This window comes from Phyllopteryx taeniolatus, chromosome 9 (assembly GCF_024500385.1).
Source record: "Phyllopteryx taeniolatus isolate TA_2022b chromosome 9, UOR_Ptae_1.2, whole genome shotgun sequence".
In the NCBI taxonomy this organism is placed as follows: Eukaryota; Metazoa; Chordata; class Actinopteri; order Syngnathiformes; family Syngnathidae; genus Phyllopteryx; species Phyllopteryx taeniolatus.
Genome location: NC_084510.1, coordinates 31236516 through 31253445, shown reverse-complemented (window position 1 = coordinate 31253445; position 16930 = coordinate 31236516). Strand labels below are relative to the sequence as shown.

The following is a 16930-nucleotide window of genomic DNA, read 5'->3' as shown; positions in this document are numbered from 1 at the left end:
TAGTTCCTTTGCCATTTGGTCAATTAGTGATGAGTGATTATTTATTTAATGAGCTATTATAATGTTATTTCATTGGATCTTTTGTTAGCTAGTTAGTGTGTTAGTCATTCACTCAGTTGGATAGTTTATTAGCTCGTAAGTTAGCTACCAAGTGCCTTAGTGGATAGTTTGCCATTTCGATGATTTACTAATTAGGTCGGTAGGTAGGTAGTTGCCTAGTTAGGCCTATGGTTAGTTATGGAAAAAGGTTTCTAGTAATATAATGAAATGTATGTAAAGATCAGTCCAGAGCAGCTGCCACACGTTTTCTCGGGTTATGGTGTTTATTACTCCATGCAGCTGACACGTTTATTTTATGTTCCTTGCACCTACATCATCATCCTCCTCATCATCGTCCTCATCACCGCCTGTAGTTCCCCCAGGGGGGGGGGGGGGAGGTCCATAGATTTTCCAACATTTGCGAAGAGACGTTTGCGAGAGGACGAGCGAGACGCCGGCATCATTTCTTTCTTCTTTTTCTTTTTTTTCCCCTCCTCCTCCCCGGTGGATCCATACCACTGCACGCCTCCCTCCTCAATAATTCACCAGGATCGATTCTACCCGCAGAGCTGTAGAGCGAGCGGGTCCTCAAAGGAGAGGGTCTCGTCCTCTCTCACTTCAGGGTCTCTCAGGTCATTGTAGCCCCGCCCTCCCCCGAGCTCAGGTGGAGGATGGAGCGATGAGCAGGCGCAACCCCCGCAGAGGACAAATGCAAGGTTACAAGTGCAGAAAAGCAAGAAAACCAAAAATAATGCAATGGACTTTTGAAAAAAAACCAAAAAAACACTGAAGGACACCACTACACCGCAAACTTTTCTGTGGATTTGGATGTACAAGAATTAGATGACCTAGTAATCGTGGTACAGTAGTGCAGGGGTGCTAAACTTGGTTTTGTCGCGGGCCACATCGTCGTCATGGCTTTCCCTGTGAAACCATAATAAGTGGAGGATCGCCTCGCATGTACACAATAAATGGAAGTTCTGAAAAAAGAAGTCAGTCAAAACTGTTCTTTTAAAAGTGGTATTGTTAACAAAAAATGCTTGCAATATCTCAGAATTCTTTCAAGTAAAGACAATTAGCAATTTGGTATTTTAGCTAGAAACATGAAGTCAACACAAATGATTTGATTTCGCGGGTTACATAAAGTGATGTGGCGGGCCGGATCTGGCCCCGGGGCCTTGGGTTTGGCAGCTGTGCAGTAGCACCTTGAGATAGGAGCGACCGGACGAGATTTGCCCAAGTCAAGTCAAGTTTATTTGTTTCGCCCTGGAACACAAAAGAGTCTCAAAGGGCTCCGCAGGCCCGCAGTTGACAAAGATGGACCACATCCCCTCAACTCAGGCAAGGAAATACACAAAACCCCATTTGGGGAGAAAAGAAGAAACATTGAGAAGGGACCGCAGATGGAGCCTGGAGCAATCCCATTTCCAGGATGACCAGGCTGCGATGGATGTCGAGTGGGCAACATTTATCACATCGTTTGGCGCTGTACTCTGTAAATAACCGGGTCATAAGAATCCATTTCAAGCGTTCAGGAAAGTAGTTCTTCCTCAGGAATTGGAGATTGATTCAAAACAAATGAATAGTGTTAGGAATGTGCTAATGGCCAGTATGATACCACTGGGCAGGAGGAAAAAAGGATTTTAACTTCATGTCTGGGTGGACTCTTACCGGCTCAAGAATGGCGTCCTTTCGTAGTTTAAATACAGGTCAACTTCTCACAACTGACTCAGTCCACCTCTGTGCCCTATTGAGCACAGTTTAGTTCATTAATTATAGTTTATTTTTATGATATTATAAACGCTCCATACAATACAAGAGATTTTTGGTTTTCAAATGTCTCAAGTATGTTTTTCACATGGCAATATATATCGCAATTCACGGGTTGACGAAAATCGCAATGTCATTTCCTCCCAATATCGTGCAGCCGGTGGTTTACGAACTTGAATTTCACAGACAAGCTGGGCGAGACCCTCTTCCACGCCTTCCTGTTGAAAAACGTACTCGCCGAAAATATTCGTCGGTGGCAGTAAGCGCTCGGACTCCAGTTGCCGAACGGCAATCACCGAATAACTAATTCCAGCTTCTGTTGTCTGTAACCCTGACGTGATTTTTGTTGTCATATTTTCTAATAATAATAATTCCTTCCAGAAGGGTCACCACGAGCTGCGGGAGCTGCGCCAGTTCCACTTCACCAGCTGGCCCGACCACGGCGTTCCGTGCTACGCCACCGGGCTGCTGGGCTTCATCCGCCAGGTCAAGTTCCTCAACCCGCCCGACGCCGGCCCCATCGTGGCGCACTGCAGGTGCGACTACGCACACGTCGTACCGAGCGGACCCGGAGCGCAGTACGCCGGGGTCTCCCGACTAACACGACGGCCGCCAATTGTTTACTGGGAAACACCCGAAAGTTGTCTTTCGAGTCTGCTCCTTGCAAAGGAGTGAAGAAATTGTGCAGAGCAGACCACAAGATCTCCTGCCTACCGCAGCAGCTTCTATCGCATTGTGCGTGCTGCACTTGCTTGCGCCAACTTGCGGTGTTTCCCCGGAAACAATTCAATGTTTGTGATGTCAATGTTGAGTGAATGTGTGACATCTGAAGACCTTGTACGCTGACCTGGACATTCTCTCCTCTTTCCTGCAAGGAAGAACACAGTATTTGTCGAGTCGCCCGCACTCTTTCATAAAAATGTCTAATTGTTTCCACTTTTTTAGTACACACGCACACACGCACAGTGTTGCCGAGTCGACATTAATCACTCAGGTGACAGGTTATCTGCAGAGGCTCTCACTTCCTCCCTCCTCCTCTTCTCCACGTTCTGTCCTCATTGCATCTCTTCTTCTCACACCTCCCTTCTCATCCATCTATCCGTCCATCCGTTAATCAATCCATCCGTCTCCCTCGTGTGCCCCTCCATCGCTCAGGATGTGTCATCGAAACGCCGTCTCCATTGCGTGTGTATTTGTGTGTGTGTCTGCGTGCACGTCCGTATGTCGGATATTGCGTGTGACGGCTTTCCAGTTTAACAGCGACAACAAAAGTACGACAACGATGAAAGAAATCATCGCGGTACGTAACACAAAATCCAATTAGAATAGTTGTCAAATTGTTTTGGGGGAGCTGGAATACAAGACCCCAATTCCAATGAAGTTGGGACACTGTGTTACATCACCTTTTCTTTTAGCAACATTCAATAAACGTTTGGGAACTGAGGACGCTCATTGTTGAAGCTTTGTCGGTGGAATTCTTTCCCATTCTTGCTGGATGCCGTTCAACAGTCCGGGGTCTCCGTTGTCGTATTTTACGCTTCATAATGAGCCAGACATTTTCAATAGGAGACAGGTCTGGACTGCAGGCAGGCCACTCGAGTACCCGCACTCTTTTACTACAAAGGAAGCCAAGCTGTTGTAACGTGCACAATGTGGTTTGGCATTGTTTTGCTGAAATAAGCAGGGGCGTCCGTGAAAAAGACGTCGCTTGGATGGCAGCATATGTTTCTCCAAAACCTGGATGTACATTACTGGTGCCTATTTTCTCACGCACTCGCCCCATCTTTGCTTGTGAATGAGTGAGCAATTCAGGGAAGCTCCTTTTCCACCCAATCATGGCACCCACCTGTTCCCAATGAGCTTGTTCGCCTGTGGGATGTTCCAAACACGTGTTTGATGAGCATGCCTCAACTTTCTCCGTCTTTTTTGCCACCTGTCCCAGCTTTTTTGGAACGTGTTGCAGCCATCGAATTCTAACGATTATTGGCTAAAAACAATCCAGTTGATCAGTTTGAACATTAAATAGCTTGTCTTTGTCGTGTATTCAATTAAATATAGATCGAAATATAGATTTGCAAATCATTGTATTCTGTTTTTATTCATGTTGAACACAACGTCCCAACTTCATTGGAATTGGAGTTGTAAGACAAATCTACTTGGTAAGATTTTTATTTTTTGCGTGAAAAAAGCGGAAAGTGCAAGCACAAAAGCATAATTCACTCCGAGGTCGCCAACGGGAACTGATGGTGACCGGATGTTGTGAAGTCCGCGTGTCAGAAAGTCACTCAACAGTCACATTTTTGCTAACGATACAAATGATAATTCGCCCGAGCGATGGCACAAAACCCGAAAAGTTGCCAATGTGCCACTTTGTACAGTTGTCTCATGTTGTTTTTTTCCCCGTCAGCGCGGGGGCGGGCCGGACAGGCTGCTTCATTGCTGTGGACATCATGCTGGACATGGCAGAGAACGAGGGCGTGGTCGATATCTTCAACTGCATCCGCGAGCTCAGGTCACAAAGGGTCAACATGGTGCAGACCGAGGTGAGGACTGGAAATGGAGCTGAAAATTCCCATTTGAACTCAAATGGAAGACTTCCTGTGTCTTTTCAGGCGTTTTTGTGGGTCTACTCTTGACAGACAAGGCAACCAAATTTCACGTTGCTAATTCAAACAGGCTTCTGGGGCTGGATTTTCCAAATATTCAAGGACCCCAGGAAATGTTTTTCTTTGCTTGAGTCCAAAAATTCAAGTGAAGTCATCAACGCAGGAGCAGGAGCACCCTTCAAGGCCGAAGAATCTTTCCTTTCTTTTCCGCCGCTTAGGATGATTTCTTTTTCTGAGCAGCCTCTGTAACATGTTTTCGTTTGAAAAGAGGGAAGTATGTCAGATTTGATATCTGGAGCGGACCTATTTATTTCATTTTTGGGACCGCTGTAATGTATCGGCGAAGGGATATGTCGTCACGGGGAATCGGAATCGTTATTCTCTCTCCGTGTGACGTTCTTTCACTCACGGCTTTCGACTCGAGATTAAACCCGAACTCGAGCGCCGGTGTTACAATATGCATACATAATTTGGCGGCTCATCTCTTCGAGGGGGAGCGGCGGTGGCGGCCGGCGGAGGGACGGCGTTTTGCTGGGACGGAGGCCGGCGCCAACAACAAGCACCTCTCGCCCGATAGATTGCGAGGCGACGCTCGGACCGCCGTGGCGGCTACGCCGTGACCTTGGGTGGAACTCGGGGCAGCGAGTTGTTTTTGCATCCCTCCCAACGCGGCCTTTTGGTCACGTGGGCCAGTATTTTTTGTGACGCCTCTAATCAGGTGCGTTTCTACTTTTAATGAGGAAGCGGCGCGCTGTAGTCTGGCCGTTAGCAGCTTGACTTAGCGGCGTGGCTCAATTTTAGAGGCAAGGGCTTCTTAATTTTCTCGACCACGACGATATCGATGTGTTCCATCCCTATTGCTAAGTCAAACTTGCATCAGGGGCAGAATTTCCCAAAACGGATGAAGAAATCCGACTGAGATTTAGTAGCAAAAAGGAGCAATGCCAAATGCCAGACTGGCTCTGTCTAACGGAGCATGGCTTCCTGAGACTTTCTCGTAGGTCGACCTATGATCAACGAGTCGACCAAATTTGATCTTGCTAAGTGAAAGCGGCTTTGCGGGCTGAATTTATTTTGAATTGAGCCTAAGATTCGAAGCGGAAATGGCTTCGTGTAAATTGCACCTGTACGAACTGGCTTGCAAGATTTGGTGATTTTTTGGGAGTATGGAAAAGCCCTCAAAGCGATCAAATGTACAAATTCTTTTAAGGACCCCTGAAATCGGCCGAAAGGACCCTAAAATGTCTGCTTCAAAGCAAAATGCGTCTTTTTTTTGCAGATAGAAGCTGAGCTAATCCGTCGCTTTGGCACTTGATTTGAATCAATACTTGCTTGAAACCTTTGACGTCACCTCCACAACAGAACACACTCGCTGCGTGACAGCCGTGAACAAATTGCTCGTGAATGGTGTGTGCGTGCGTGTGTTAACTGAGTGGGAGTCATTTGTGTCAGTGTCGAGGCTGCCGGATGCTTCTCTAATCCTCGTCTAAACTGCACAGAGCAATTCATCTTTTAAAAGGCTGAGAGGTGGAGGAGCGTGTCGTGTGCATATGCGTGTGTGTCTGTGTGTGTGTGTGTGTGTGTGTGTGGAGTGTCACGGGCGCAGACAATGGCCTGGAGGTGATTTTGAAAAGTCTCCCCTCCACCATCAACATTCAGCACAGCAAAGTTACAACAACAGATGCGCTGGTGTAAAGTGGGCCGCGAGGGCGGCGACATTAGCATGCGGCGCGCCGGGTCCAGCACAAAGAGCGTGCTTGATCCCCGGCGCGGAAACATTGCAGCGCGCCTTCATTTTCATTCACTGGCAAAGTCTGCAAAGGGGAGCCAACAATGACTTGCAAAAATCACTCACAACAGTTCCTTTTTGCAGTCGCGCCGCAAGTGGCCAAAAGGAGCCCCGATTGGCCACTTCCGGAGCAAAATGGCAGACGTCCTGTCTTTTCGGGCATGGCTTCTTGAGATTCTTTGGCGGTGTCTGCCAAAGCGGTGATTAATATTATTATTATTTTGTTGAATCATGGTTAGTAGCCCTTGAACATCCAATGTCCACCTCGACTAGCCGACTCCAGCTGTCTTTTTAGTAATTGCTTCCTGAGACTTTTTGGTGGGTCTTCTCATAATACACGTGGCGACCAAATTCCATGTCGCTGAGTCAAATGTGCTTCAGTGACTGAATTTTCAAAATATTCATATTGGGCGCAATTAAGCTTAAATGTCCACTTCGAAGCAGCACGACAAACTTCCTGTGTCTTTTCAGGCATGGCTTGTAAAGACTTTTTTCTGGCCTTACTTACGGTATGACAGACATGCCGACCAACTTTCATGTTGCTTAAGCGAAACGGGTTTTGAGGGCCGCATTGTTTTGTTGTTGTTGTTGTTGTTGTTGTTGTTTTTAAATCCAGTTAGGCGCGTCAAAAGAAAATGGCACACTTCCTGTGTCTTTTCGGGCATGGCTTCTTGAGACTTTTTTGTGGCTTTGGGGGCTGAATTTTGACAAAACCTCCAGGAGGCGTTCCCGAGTGATTTTCGGGAAGGTTTACGAGCGAAATGTCGGTTCCGCGCGTGTATGGCATTAAAGCTCGCTCGTCTTCTGGTCGTCCAGGAGCAGTACGTGTTCGTCCACGACGCCATCCTGGAGGCGTGTCTCTGCGGCAACACCGCCATCCCCGTGTGCGACTTCCGAGCCATCTACTACAACATCAGCAGGCTGGATCCTCAGACCAACTCCAGTCAGATTAAAGACGAGTTCCAGGTGAGGAACCTTTGAGACCTTTTTCCAGATATACACTGAACCCCCGTTTAGCACAATGCAATATGTAGAGACCATATAAACAAAAAATAATAATAATTCAGTCGTTTTCCCACTCTTAATTTCGTTGCATCTCTTCCAGTAGAGCTCAGTGCTGCTCGGCATGTTGTGGCACAACATGGTACTGCAAGGAAGACGTGCAACTCTCAATTTGGACTTAGCTGTCTACTGTTAAAGCGAGCGGTACACTGGGGGAACATTGCACGCTGTGTTCCTCGCTTTGAAGAAAGCCTTTTCCGTCTACATTTTTGCCAGACCCTCAATATAGTGACCCCTAGAGTGCGGCCGGAGGACTGCAGCGTGGGTCTGCTCCCCCGGAACCACGACAAGAACCGGAGCATGGACGTCCTCTCGGCCGACCGCTGCCTGCCGTTTCTCATCTCTGTGGATGGCGAGAGCTCCAACTACATCAATGCGGCACTCATGGACGTAAGTCGTGACTCCAGTTGGGCAAATTATGATATCATTATTATTATTATTATTATTATTAGTCCTACAATCTTGCCGAGTCACAACATATCCGAGATGGGACTTGGCTCACGTGCTGTATGTGCAAGTCTTGTGTTCAATCTCAAATCTTAACCTTCAACTCGCTGCAGTTTAAAAAATAAAAAACCAAAACATTTTTCAAATCGAGCAAATCAAGTCAAATGTTTTAATACAGAAAGAAAGGTTAAACTCCCAAGAGGAGGTTGTATTCCCAAATTAAGGTTCTCATCCCAAATGAGAATCCCCAGAGAGAAGGTTCTAGTCTCAACTGAAAGTGCTAGTGCCAAGAGAAGGTTCTATTTGGGAGCAAAGGTTCTTGTCCAGAGAGAAGATTTTAGTCCCAAGAGAAGGTTCAATTCCCAAGAGACGGTCTGGAAAGAAGGTTGTAATCCCAAGGGAAGGTTTTACTCGAGAGAGAAGGCTCTAGTCCCAAGAGAAAGTCCTCGTCCAGAGCCTGGTTATAGTAGTTTTAGATTTGCCATTATCATTAGTTTTGATTTCGTTTTGACTTTTCTTTTTTCAAATTCAGTCTGTTGCGGTAGTTTGATCGCCGGCTGTGTCAGCGACGCAAACTCCTTGTCTGCTTTCACATCTGCCTTTCGTGGCCCATTTTGAGACCCTTGGCACTTGTCCGTTTCGCTGCGTTTTCCCCAAAAGACAAAAGACGAGCCGCCCGGGTTCCTCGAAGGCGCTAGCTCGTCGGGAGCCACCTTAGCCGTTTCCGTTAGCAACACGTAGCAACACAAACAGCTCGGACGTAAAAGTTAGCTTTGCGTCAAAACTTGCGCTCGGTCTGGCGAGCCGTCGAGACGACGGCGCTGCCCGATGATGTCATTTTTAGGTGACACGCACGAAGTGAACTACAGTTCCCAAAGGACTGTTCGACCTTCCTTCTGCATCCGTTCTGTATCGATGTATTTATCATGAATAAATACATTTATAATCAATGCAGAGAGCTCATGTATGAAACTAAATAGATGAAAATGAAAATGATGTTTTCGCTATAATTCTAGTTCGCTTTAGTTAGTTTTGCAAACGTAAAATGTCGTTTGAGTTAGTTCGCGTTTTTTTAAAAAAAGATTCTCATTTTTATTTCATTTCGTTTAGGAAAATGTTTTTTTCAATTTTAGTTGTGTTATTTTGTTTGTTTTCATGTACTATAATAACCTTGGTCCAGAGTGACAGTTTGATTCCACAGGGAGGTTTTTAGTCCAGAGAGGATGTTCTCTTCAAGTGAAGGTTCTATTCGAGAGTTTCTAGTCTGGAGACAAGGTTCTAGTCCTTAGAGAAGGTTCTAATGGCAAGAGGTTTCATTCTGGAAAAAGTTTCAAGGTTCTCGTGCAGACAGGTTTTAGGCCCGAGAAAAGTTTTAACTCCCAAGAGAAGGTTCAAGAGACAGTTTCATTCTCGAGAGGTTTTAGTATATTTTGTCATAGTGGCACTTTGTTATCGTACTAGAGGGGCTCCAACTACTGGAGACAAATTCCTTGTGTGTTTTTAACATACTTGGCCAATAAAGCGGATTCCGATTAGTCCGGAGAGAAGATTCTATTTTAGAGAAGGTTCTATTTAAGAGCAAAGGTTCTAGTCTAGAGACAAGGTTCTAGTCTTAGAAAGGTTCTCATTCCAAGAGGTTTTAGCTCAGAGAGAAGCTTCAAGTGGCGAGAGAAGGTGATAGTCCAAGAGAAGGCTGCAGTCCGGAGAGAAAGTTCTAGTCCAGAGGTAAGGTTCTAGTCCCAAGGGACGGTTGTTATCTTGAAAATGCAGATTTTCAACTGTATACAGTTAAGACTTCTCACGTAATTCCAGTGGACTCTTCCAAAGTTTTTCACCAAGCGAGTCCCAAGTCCTAAAAATCCGACTCCAGTCAAGTCATGTGACTCGAGTCCCCCACCTCTGATTTGAGTGCGTATGTGCGTGCTCGCTGATGCACGCTCCGTCCTGTCCCACCCGCAGAGCCACAAGCAGCCGGCGGCCTTCATCGTGAGCCAGCATCCTTTGCCAAACACCATGGGCGACTTCTGGAGGCTGGTGTTTGACTACAACTGCTCCTCCATCGTCATGCTCAACGAGATGGACGCCGCGCAGGTAACACGACAACGACAACAACAACAACAACAACACATTCAATCATTCCTTCGCCGCGCTTTGCAAGATAGAAATTAAGAGAACAACAAGATAGAATAATAATAATAATACAGTCAAAAGTCCATGGCTTGCATGTGCAAATTGTTTTGTACCAATAATGGGGGCACTCCTCTCCAAATGTATTTATAATACAGTCGTCCCTCGCTATGTCGCACTTCACTTTTTACAGGTTCTGTGCATCGCAGATTTTTTTTATTGTATTTATATCATGGATTATTCACGCTATTGTGGGATTTTTTTTTGGGGGGGGGGGGGGGAAGACTGCGTAAAAGAACCGCAAATGTCCAAAGTTTGGGATCATTTCACACCTAAGAAAAGAAGCTAAACTGCAATGGCTTGTGCCTCCCCGTAAGTACAAAGTACAATTGTCTTAAACGACTCAACTTCACGTCTCTAGTAAACACATTGTTAGCTCATTTAATATAGCCTACCACCGCCAGTTAGTCCACACTGTAATACACAACAGGTGGTTTGGATAGAGGGACTATTGCACAAACTGTAACGGAATACATTAAACACAAGCATATTCTTGATCGTAACCGCCGCGATGAACGAGGAATTACAGTACAGCACAGCCGGGAAAAACTAGAATGACAACAACTCATCCAAAGTGGCCATAAAGTCCATGGCACGCACATGCACATTTTGTCATCATTAATGCCGTCACTTCTTTTGGAAGTTAATGATGTACAACCTACCGTGTAGAATCGACATAAACAGAACAACTACTGGAAATAATCCAGACTCCAGAAAGAAGTCCACGGCACGCACAGCCACAATATACGCGCGATGCGATTCATGCGGCGCCTCCTCTCGCCAGTTGTTCATGACAACGGCCGCCTTGAACAATAGAAGTCAACGCACCAAGTGGAAATAATCCCGAACTCCTTCTCCTCCCCCTCGGGCAGCTGTGCATGCAGTACTGGCCGGAGAAGAGCTCGTGCTGTTATGGTCCCGTCCAGGTGGAGTTCATCTCGGCCGACATCGACGATGACATCATCAACCGCATCTTCAGGATCTGCAACATGGCCCGGGTACGAGTCTCCATCGCCCCGCCCGGGTTCGTCGCCTGACCAATCGATACCGCTGCCCGGTTGTCGTCGTGCTCTCCGCATTTCAGACACTCAGAGCCGCTGAAGCGTGAAATAGTCGCAATTTTGTCCACACTTTCACGCCGTCGGGGACAGAGGTGGAATGGGGGTGTTAACCGGGAAGCGGAGGACAGCGGCTCTCAGCTGTTAGGAACAAGAAGGAAAACGTATTCTTGAAAAATAGCTTTTCATTTTTTGATTTGGGATTATTGTCATGTGGCGTAATGAACAGTGTGGGAATTGGGATTTCCCAAAATGCAAGATGGAATGTCGTGAATTTTGTGAAACGGCACAGAGCCGCCCGCGCGAGGAAGACGGCGTCGGATGCCAAGGGCGCCTCGGGGGCCCAGCGCAGCCGTGAAATTGAATGAAAGGTTTTCCCAAAGAAAAGACGTTTCGCGCCGAACAAGGACGTGAAAGTCGTTGTGACTCATTTCCGTCAAAATGATTAGACGGTAGGAATCCCGCTGGCCGCTTTCCACTCCGAGCGACGCCGCCTTGATGTTGATGATTTTCTCCGCTGTGAGAGTCTCGCTCTCAGTCCGTGCGCTGACACGCAACAGCACAGCACAACAGCTTTTACACGTTTACGATGAGCACCAGATAGTCATTTACGATAACTCTGAGCTCTTAGTCTTGAGGCTAGGATAACCCTTAATCCCTACCCTTACCCTGATCCTACAAGATCATAACCCCTACCCTAATGTTGACACTACCCCTAAACTAGGTTTACTCCAACCCTAAACCGTAATCCCAACCCTAATCTTGATCTAATTGTAACCCCTAACCAAATCCTAAAACGGTCCTATCCCTTTACACTAACCCCTAACCTAATCTACACCCCAAACAACTATTATTCCTAATGTATTGCAAATCCTTTACACCAATGTAATCCATAGTCTAACCCTAACCCGCAAACATCATCTTCACCCTAGTCCAACACTAAACCATAATCCCAATCCAAACAACGGCTGTGTGAAAGAAAACCCGGGACCAGAGTGTAACTTTTCGAGCTATGTCCCACCTGACTGCGCCGTCGTTGGCCAGCATTTCTCTCCCATCGGACGGTCTCGTACGTCAATCGTGTTCTCCTCAGCCCCAGGACGGCTACCGGCTCGTGCAGCACTTCCAGTTCATTGGCTGGCCGGCCTACAGGGACACGCCCCTTTCCAAGCGCTCCGTCCTGCAGCTGGTACGGCGACTCGCCAAGTGGCAGGAGCAGTACGACGGCGGAGACGGCCGCACGGTGGTGCACTGCCTGTAAGTACGACGACGCAACGCCGCGATACGCCCGCTGCGGTGTTCGGACGAGCGCGGTAGATTCCAAACATTCGGTAGTTTACTGGGAAACACCAAGAGTTGTCTTTGTAGTTGAATCCTTGTGAGAAAGAGCAGACACACAATACAGCTGCTGAACACACTTATGCAGGGGCGGCGGCAACAAATAGAGCCTGTGCATGTCGTGGATAAATAGATGGCTCAAATTAGACGCAGACTGACGTTCGGAGGTGACGATCGGAACTTTTTACTGGCACGGGGTATTTAGATGTGCTCGGAACCTGGTTCCATTCTTGGAACTCTCCGGACAAGCCAAACAATTAGAGGCTAGTCCCTTAAAAGGAAGCTCACTGCGTAAACACCTTTTTGTACAACGAGGTCAATCCGTCAAAATGCTCTCGCTCGCTATAGGTTCACATTAGTTGCTTCTAGCATCCAGTATATTCCTCCCTTTTGGGGTCAGTGACCCCAAACCAATGTTCCCGATGTGAGAACATGGTACTGGTCGCATGTGCTTAACTTCAGGTCATCCTCGGCTCTGTTCGATCATTGGGGTGTAGGCGGAGCTCCTTTCGTCCAGCTCGCCGATTGACCGCACTTGCATCGTGAGCGTGCTCTGTACGACCGCCTACAAAAACTGTTTCTCTCCTGAGATCACGCCGTTATGAGATTTTCTCTGCTCGGCCTGCAAAGAAGGCGGGTAGCGCCTGCGAAAATGCATGGATGGATTTGTTTATCTCAAAAAAACACACACAAGTGACCATTCGAAAGCTCTTGTATACGTTTGCGTCTTTGATATGCCTCAGCCACACTACAGTGGGCAGATATTCAAAAGCTAAGCAGCTTTGAAATGTGTCTTTGACGTCAAAATGTGCTACGCAAGAGTCTGTGTTCATAAAGTTTTGCGTCAATTACTCGAGCCGTCAAATGTGTCATTGATGCCAAACGTGTCTTTGATGTCTTGTAATCCATCTTTTTGGTGTGTGTGTGTGTGTGTGTTCCTGGTCCGGCGCAGCACGGGCGGCGGGCGTTCCGGAACCTTCTGCGCCATGTGCAGCCTCAACGAGATGATCCAGCAGCAGAACATCGTGGACGTTTTTCACACCGTCAAGACGTTGCGCAACAACAAAACCAACATGGTGGAGACCATGGTGAGCGACCGATCTTTTCTCCAAAGCCGCTAGCACGCTTGACGTGCGGTCTATCTGTGTGCGCAGGAACAATACAAGTTCTGCTACGAGGTGGCGCTGGAGGCGCTCAGCTCCTTCTGAAGCGTCGCCGGCCTCTTTGGGTCCGCGTTGGCTTCCGTCACATTGAGGGACGAAAAAAGTGCAGAAGAAGAAGTCGGACGTATTCTTGTACAGTCGCTTTCACTTTAGAATGTCGTCTCCCCCCTACGGGCACTTGTTGCCTTTGAACCTCTCACACGCTGGCCATCCAAGACGGCTCCTTTTGCCCATCTGCTCGTCCCGTGCGCGTCAGGTGCCCATCCGTGCGGGACGGCGACCCGCAATATTGAGGTTCAACTGCCCAAACTCACTGGCCGTGCCCCTTTGTGTCGAAAGCAAACGACAAATCATTATCGGAATGTTCCGTCTGAAAGTGGCGGGTGAAAAAATCATCGAAGTCGGCTTTTTCTGTGCGTGTGTGTCGTTGGTACCGATGCAGGACGGGCACGGGTTGAAGTCGATTTGCTTTGAGTCGACAGCGATCGACATCAATTATCTGAATGCGCAAAGCTGTAACGGCGAGTTCTGTCGCGCCGACCATCAAAGCCGACTTTTTCCGGGCTCTTTTCTGCGTGCGTGTAAGGTACCGATGCAGGGGGAGTTTGAAGTTCGCCTCTGAATTTGCTTTGTGTCTCAAAGAGTCGACATCAAATTATCTCGTTGCGAGATATGTCTGAAAGGCACGGGCGAAAAAACGATCGGCTAAGTCAACTTTTTCCTCGCTTTTTTTTCCTGCCGTATGTGTAAGGTAGAGTGCAGAGTGGGCGAGATTTGAAGTCGAACTGTAAATTTGCTTGGTGTCGAAAACATAACAATATAACAATATACTGTGACTATCTGAATGCGTGAAGCCGCAATGGCAGTCTGTCTGAAACAAACGCCGGCTCTACCGTTACAGCTCTTAAGGCGGCGTGAAAGCGGTTGGTCAGATATTTTCGACGCATTCGACCAAGCTGTAAATAAGATACGACAAGCACACGTGCACACGCTATTTTCGTCTGTGTTGTCGGAATATTTTTCCAAGTCCCTTCACCACACATGGTATGAATAGGCCAGACAATTCTGTGCCTTTAACGCAACCGTTTAGTATCTTATCAACAGGCCACGTTTGACGAGCCTTGCTCGTGCACCCAAACGGCATTTGGAAATTCAGCCCTCGAGGCCCGTTTTACCGAACAACCTGAAACTAAACTTGGCGAGCATGTCTATCTCAAGTAGACCCACAAAAAAGTCTCAAGAAGCTACGCCTGAAAAGAAACAGGAAGTCTGCCATTTTGGTTTGAAGCAAGGATTCTCGGGTCAATTTGACCATTTCCAGCGTTCCTTCGAAGATAAACTCAACCTGGTAATTTGGAAATTCGCTACCAATCTGTCTCGGTAACAGGAAGTTTGGCAGACGTGTACCACGAGTAGACCCACAAAAAATTCTCAAGAATGCATGTCAAAAAAAGATACAGGAAGTCTGCCATTTTAGCTCGAATCTGTCACTTTAGGCTAATTTTGCCCACTGAGTTTTATTTTGAAATTCAGCACCTGAAGCCTTTCACCGAGCAACATCAAATTTGGTCGACCTGTCTATCATGAGTAGACCCACCAAAAGTCTCAAGAAGCCTTTTCCGAAAAGACTTATTTTGGTTTGAAGCGGCCATTTTAGGATTATCTGGACCATTTCCAGTGCTCCTTTAATTTTGGGGGAAAATTCAGCCCCCAAAGCCCGTTTGACTTAGCAACATGAAATCTGATAGCTGTTGTCCACCAAGAGTCGACCCACCAAAACGTTTCAAGAAGCCTTGCCGGAAAAGACAGGAAGTCAGCTATTTTGGTTTGAAGCGGCAATTTTCCGATCACGTTCACCGTTTCCAGGTGTCTTTCCAAGACAATCGCCTCAGAGAGGTTTGATCTGATTGGCGCCCCCTGATGGCAGACAAACTGATGTCATTTAAGACGAGGCTAATTAATGTCACTTAGCCATCCGCCCATTGGCGTCTGGCGACAAAATAGCGGCGCCAGCGGACCCGACCCGTTGGACGTTATTCTCGTCATCTCCGTGACTTGATGATTTTTGGGGGGTTTAAGATAACGAGCATCCTCTTGATTTTGTTTCTGTGTGCAGCATGTGGCCGTGCGTTCAAATGCTTTATTTATTTTATTTATTGTTGGGTTTTTTTGCTCAATCTGTGTCCATTTTTTTTCTCTCTCCAAACGCAACGCGTAACATCATTCATTATGAATAGCTTGATTTAAAACAATTTTTAAGTGTTCAATCTGCTTTTCTTTTACGTTTTTGTTTTGGGCTTGCTAGTGAGGCTTTCGAGTGCACCAGTCAAACCATTTGATTTTGTTTTATATTTTGTTGTTTGTGGATTAGTTTTTTTTTTTTTTTTTTTTTCAATATCATGAATTTGTTTTGCATTATTTAAAAAAAAGATGATTTGTCCAGCAAAGTGTTTTTGGATTTCCTTGTTTGGTTTGTTGGAAAGTGTGATTAAGATATAAAGTAATAAAGGGACCAAAATGCTGAATTGTTGTTGTTGTTTTTTCCTCATGTAAGCCCATCACAAGCAGTCAGTCACAGACTCATTTTCATTTTCATTTTCATATCATTTGATCAAGAACGGGAAAGAAACACCTACTGAATGTCCTCTTGAAAATCATTTTGAATTATTATCCATGAAAAACGTTCTAATTGTTTCTATGAAGAAAAAGATGGTAGTATTTTTCATACTTTTAATGCCAAAAGGGCTTTACTGTTATGTTAGTGTTATGTTAATCCTGACTTGAAACCCTAACACCGTCAGGAGTTCACACCCTACTTTGAAACCCTGACCCTAAATTCATACATTAACCTTCACTTTCAACCATTATTTGAAACCCAAACCCTGTCTTCACACCCTACTTTGAAACCCAACTTGATATGTAGTATATAGCAAGTTATTGTCTAACCTATAACCCTGGGTTGATACCATAATATGAAATGTTAACCCCAACCCGACTTGAAACCTTAACCCAGGCTTCGTACCCTACTTTGAAATCCTAACTCTTAACTTGCAACCCTACTTTGAAATCTGCGTTGGAGTTTCAAATCGACTCAATACCCTCGTGTGCATACTACGCAGTATCTAGCTAGTGCGATGTTTTGATGTTGATACATCATTGAATATGGATGTTTGCCGTTTTTGAAGGTTCACATGTACCAAGGCGGCAATATATTGCAATATTATGATCACGCACGCGCGCCAAATGTTATTTGAACCTCGCTGCAGGCTGTCAAATAATCATTATATTTATTAACAGTATCAATATTGCATATGTTGTGTGTGTGTGTCTGTGGGTGCGCGCACACGCATGCATCTGCGCTGACATGGCAAAAGGCAGCACGCGGGTTCAATAATTGAAGGTGAGCATGCAAGGGCCACTTTGATGCCTGACGTACGGAGGAGTGTTCGCCAAACATACAAAGGAGAAAGA

The 16930-nt window shown here is 46.3% G+C and overlaps 1 protein-coding gene across 15 annotated transcripts in view; it reads left to right on the top strand.

Moving 5' to 3' along the window:
• ptprt (protein tyrosine phosphatase receptor type T) overlaps window positions 1-15984 on the top strand; it is a 120926-nt gene extending 104942 nt beyond the window's left edge. For 14 of the 15 annotated variants that reach the window (XM_061784112.1, XM_061784124.1, XM_061784121.1 and 11 more), the window contains 9 exons: window positions 2191-2345; window positions 4217-4352; window positions 7021-7170; window positions 7483-7656; window positions 9673-9804; window positions 10773-10898; window positions 12052-12215; window positions 13249-13384; window positions 13451-15984. In XM_061784112.1, coding sequence (XP_061640096.1) covers window positions 2191-2345; window positions 4217-4352; window positions 7021-7170; window positions 7483-7656; window positions 9673-9804; window positions 10773-10898; window positions 12052-12215; window positions 13249-13384; window positions 13451-13504 — 1227 coding nt within the window. In that variant the 3' untranslated portion in view covers window positions 13505-15984. The remainder of the gene's footprint in view (window positions 1-2190; window positions 2346-4216; window positions 4353-7020; window positions 7171-7482; window positions 7657-9672; window positions 9805-10772; window positions 10899-12051; window positions 12216-13248; window positions 13385-13450) is intronic. The other variant, XM_061784113.1, reaches the window with a different exon arrangement.
• Window positions 15985-16930: the final 946 nt, after the last annotated feature.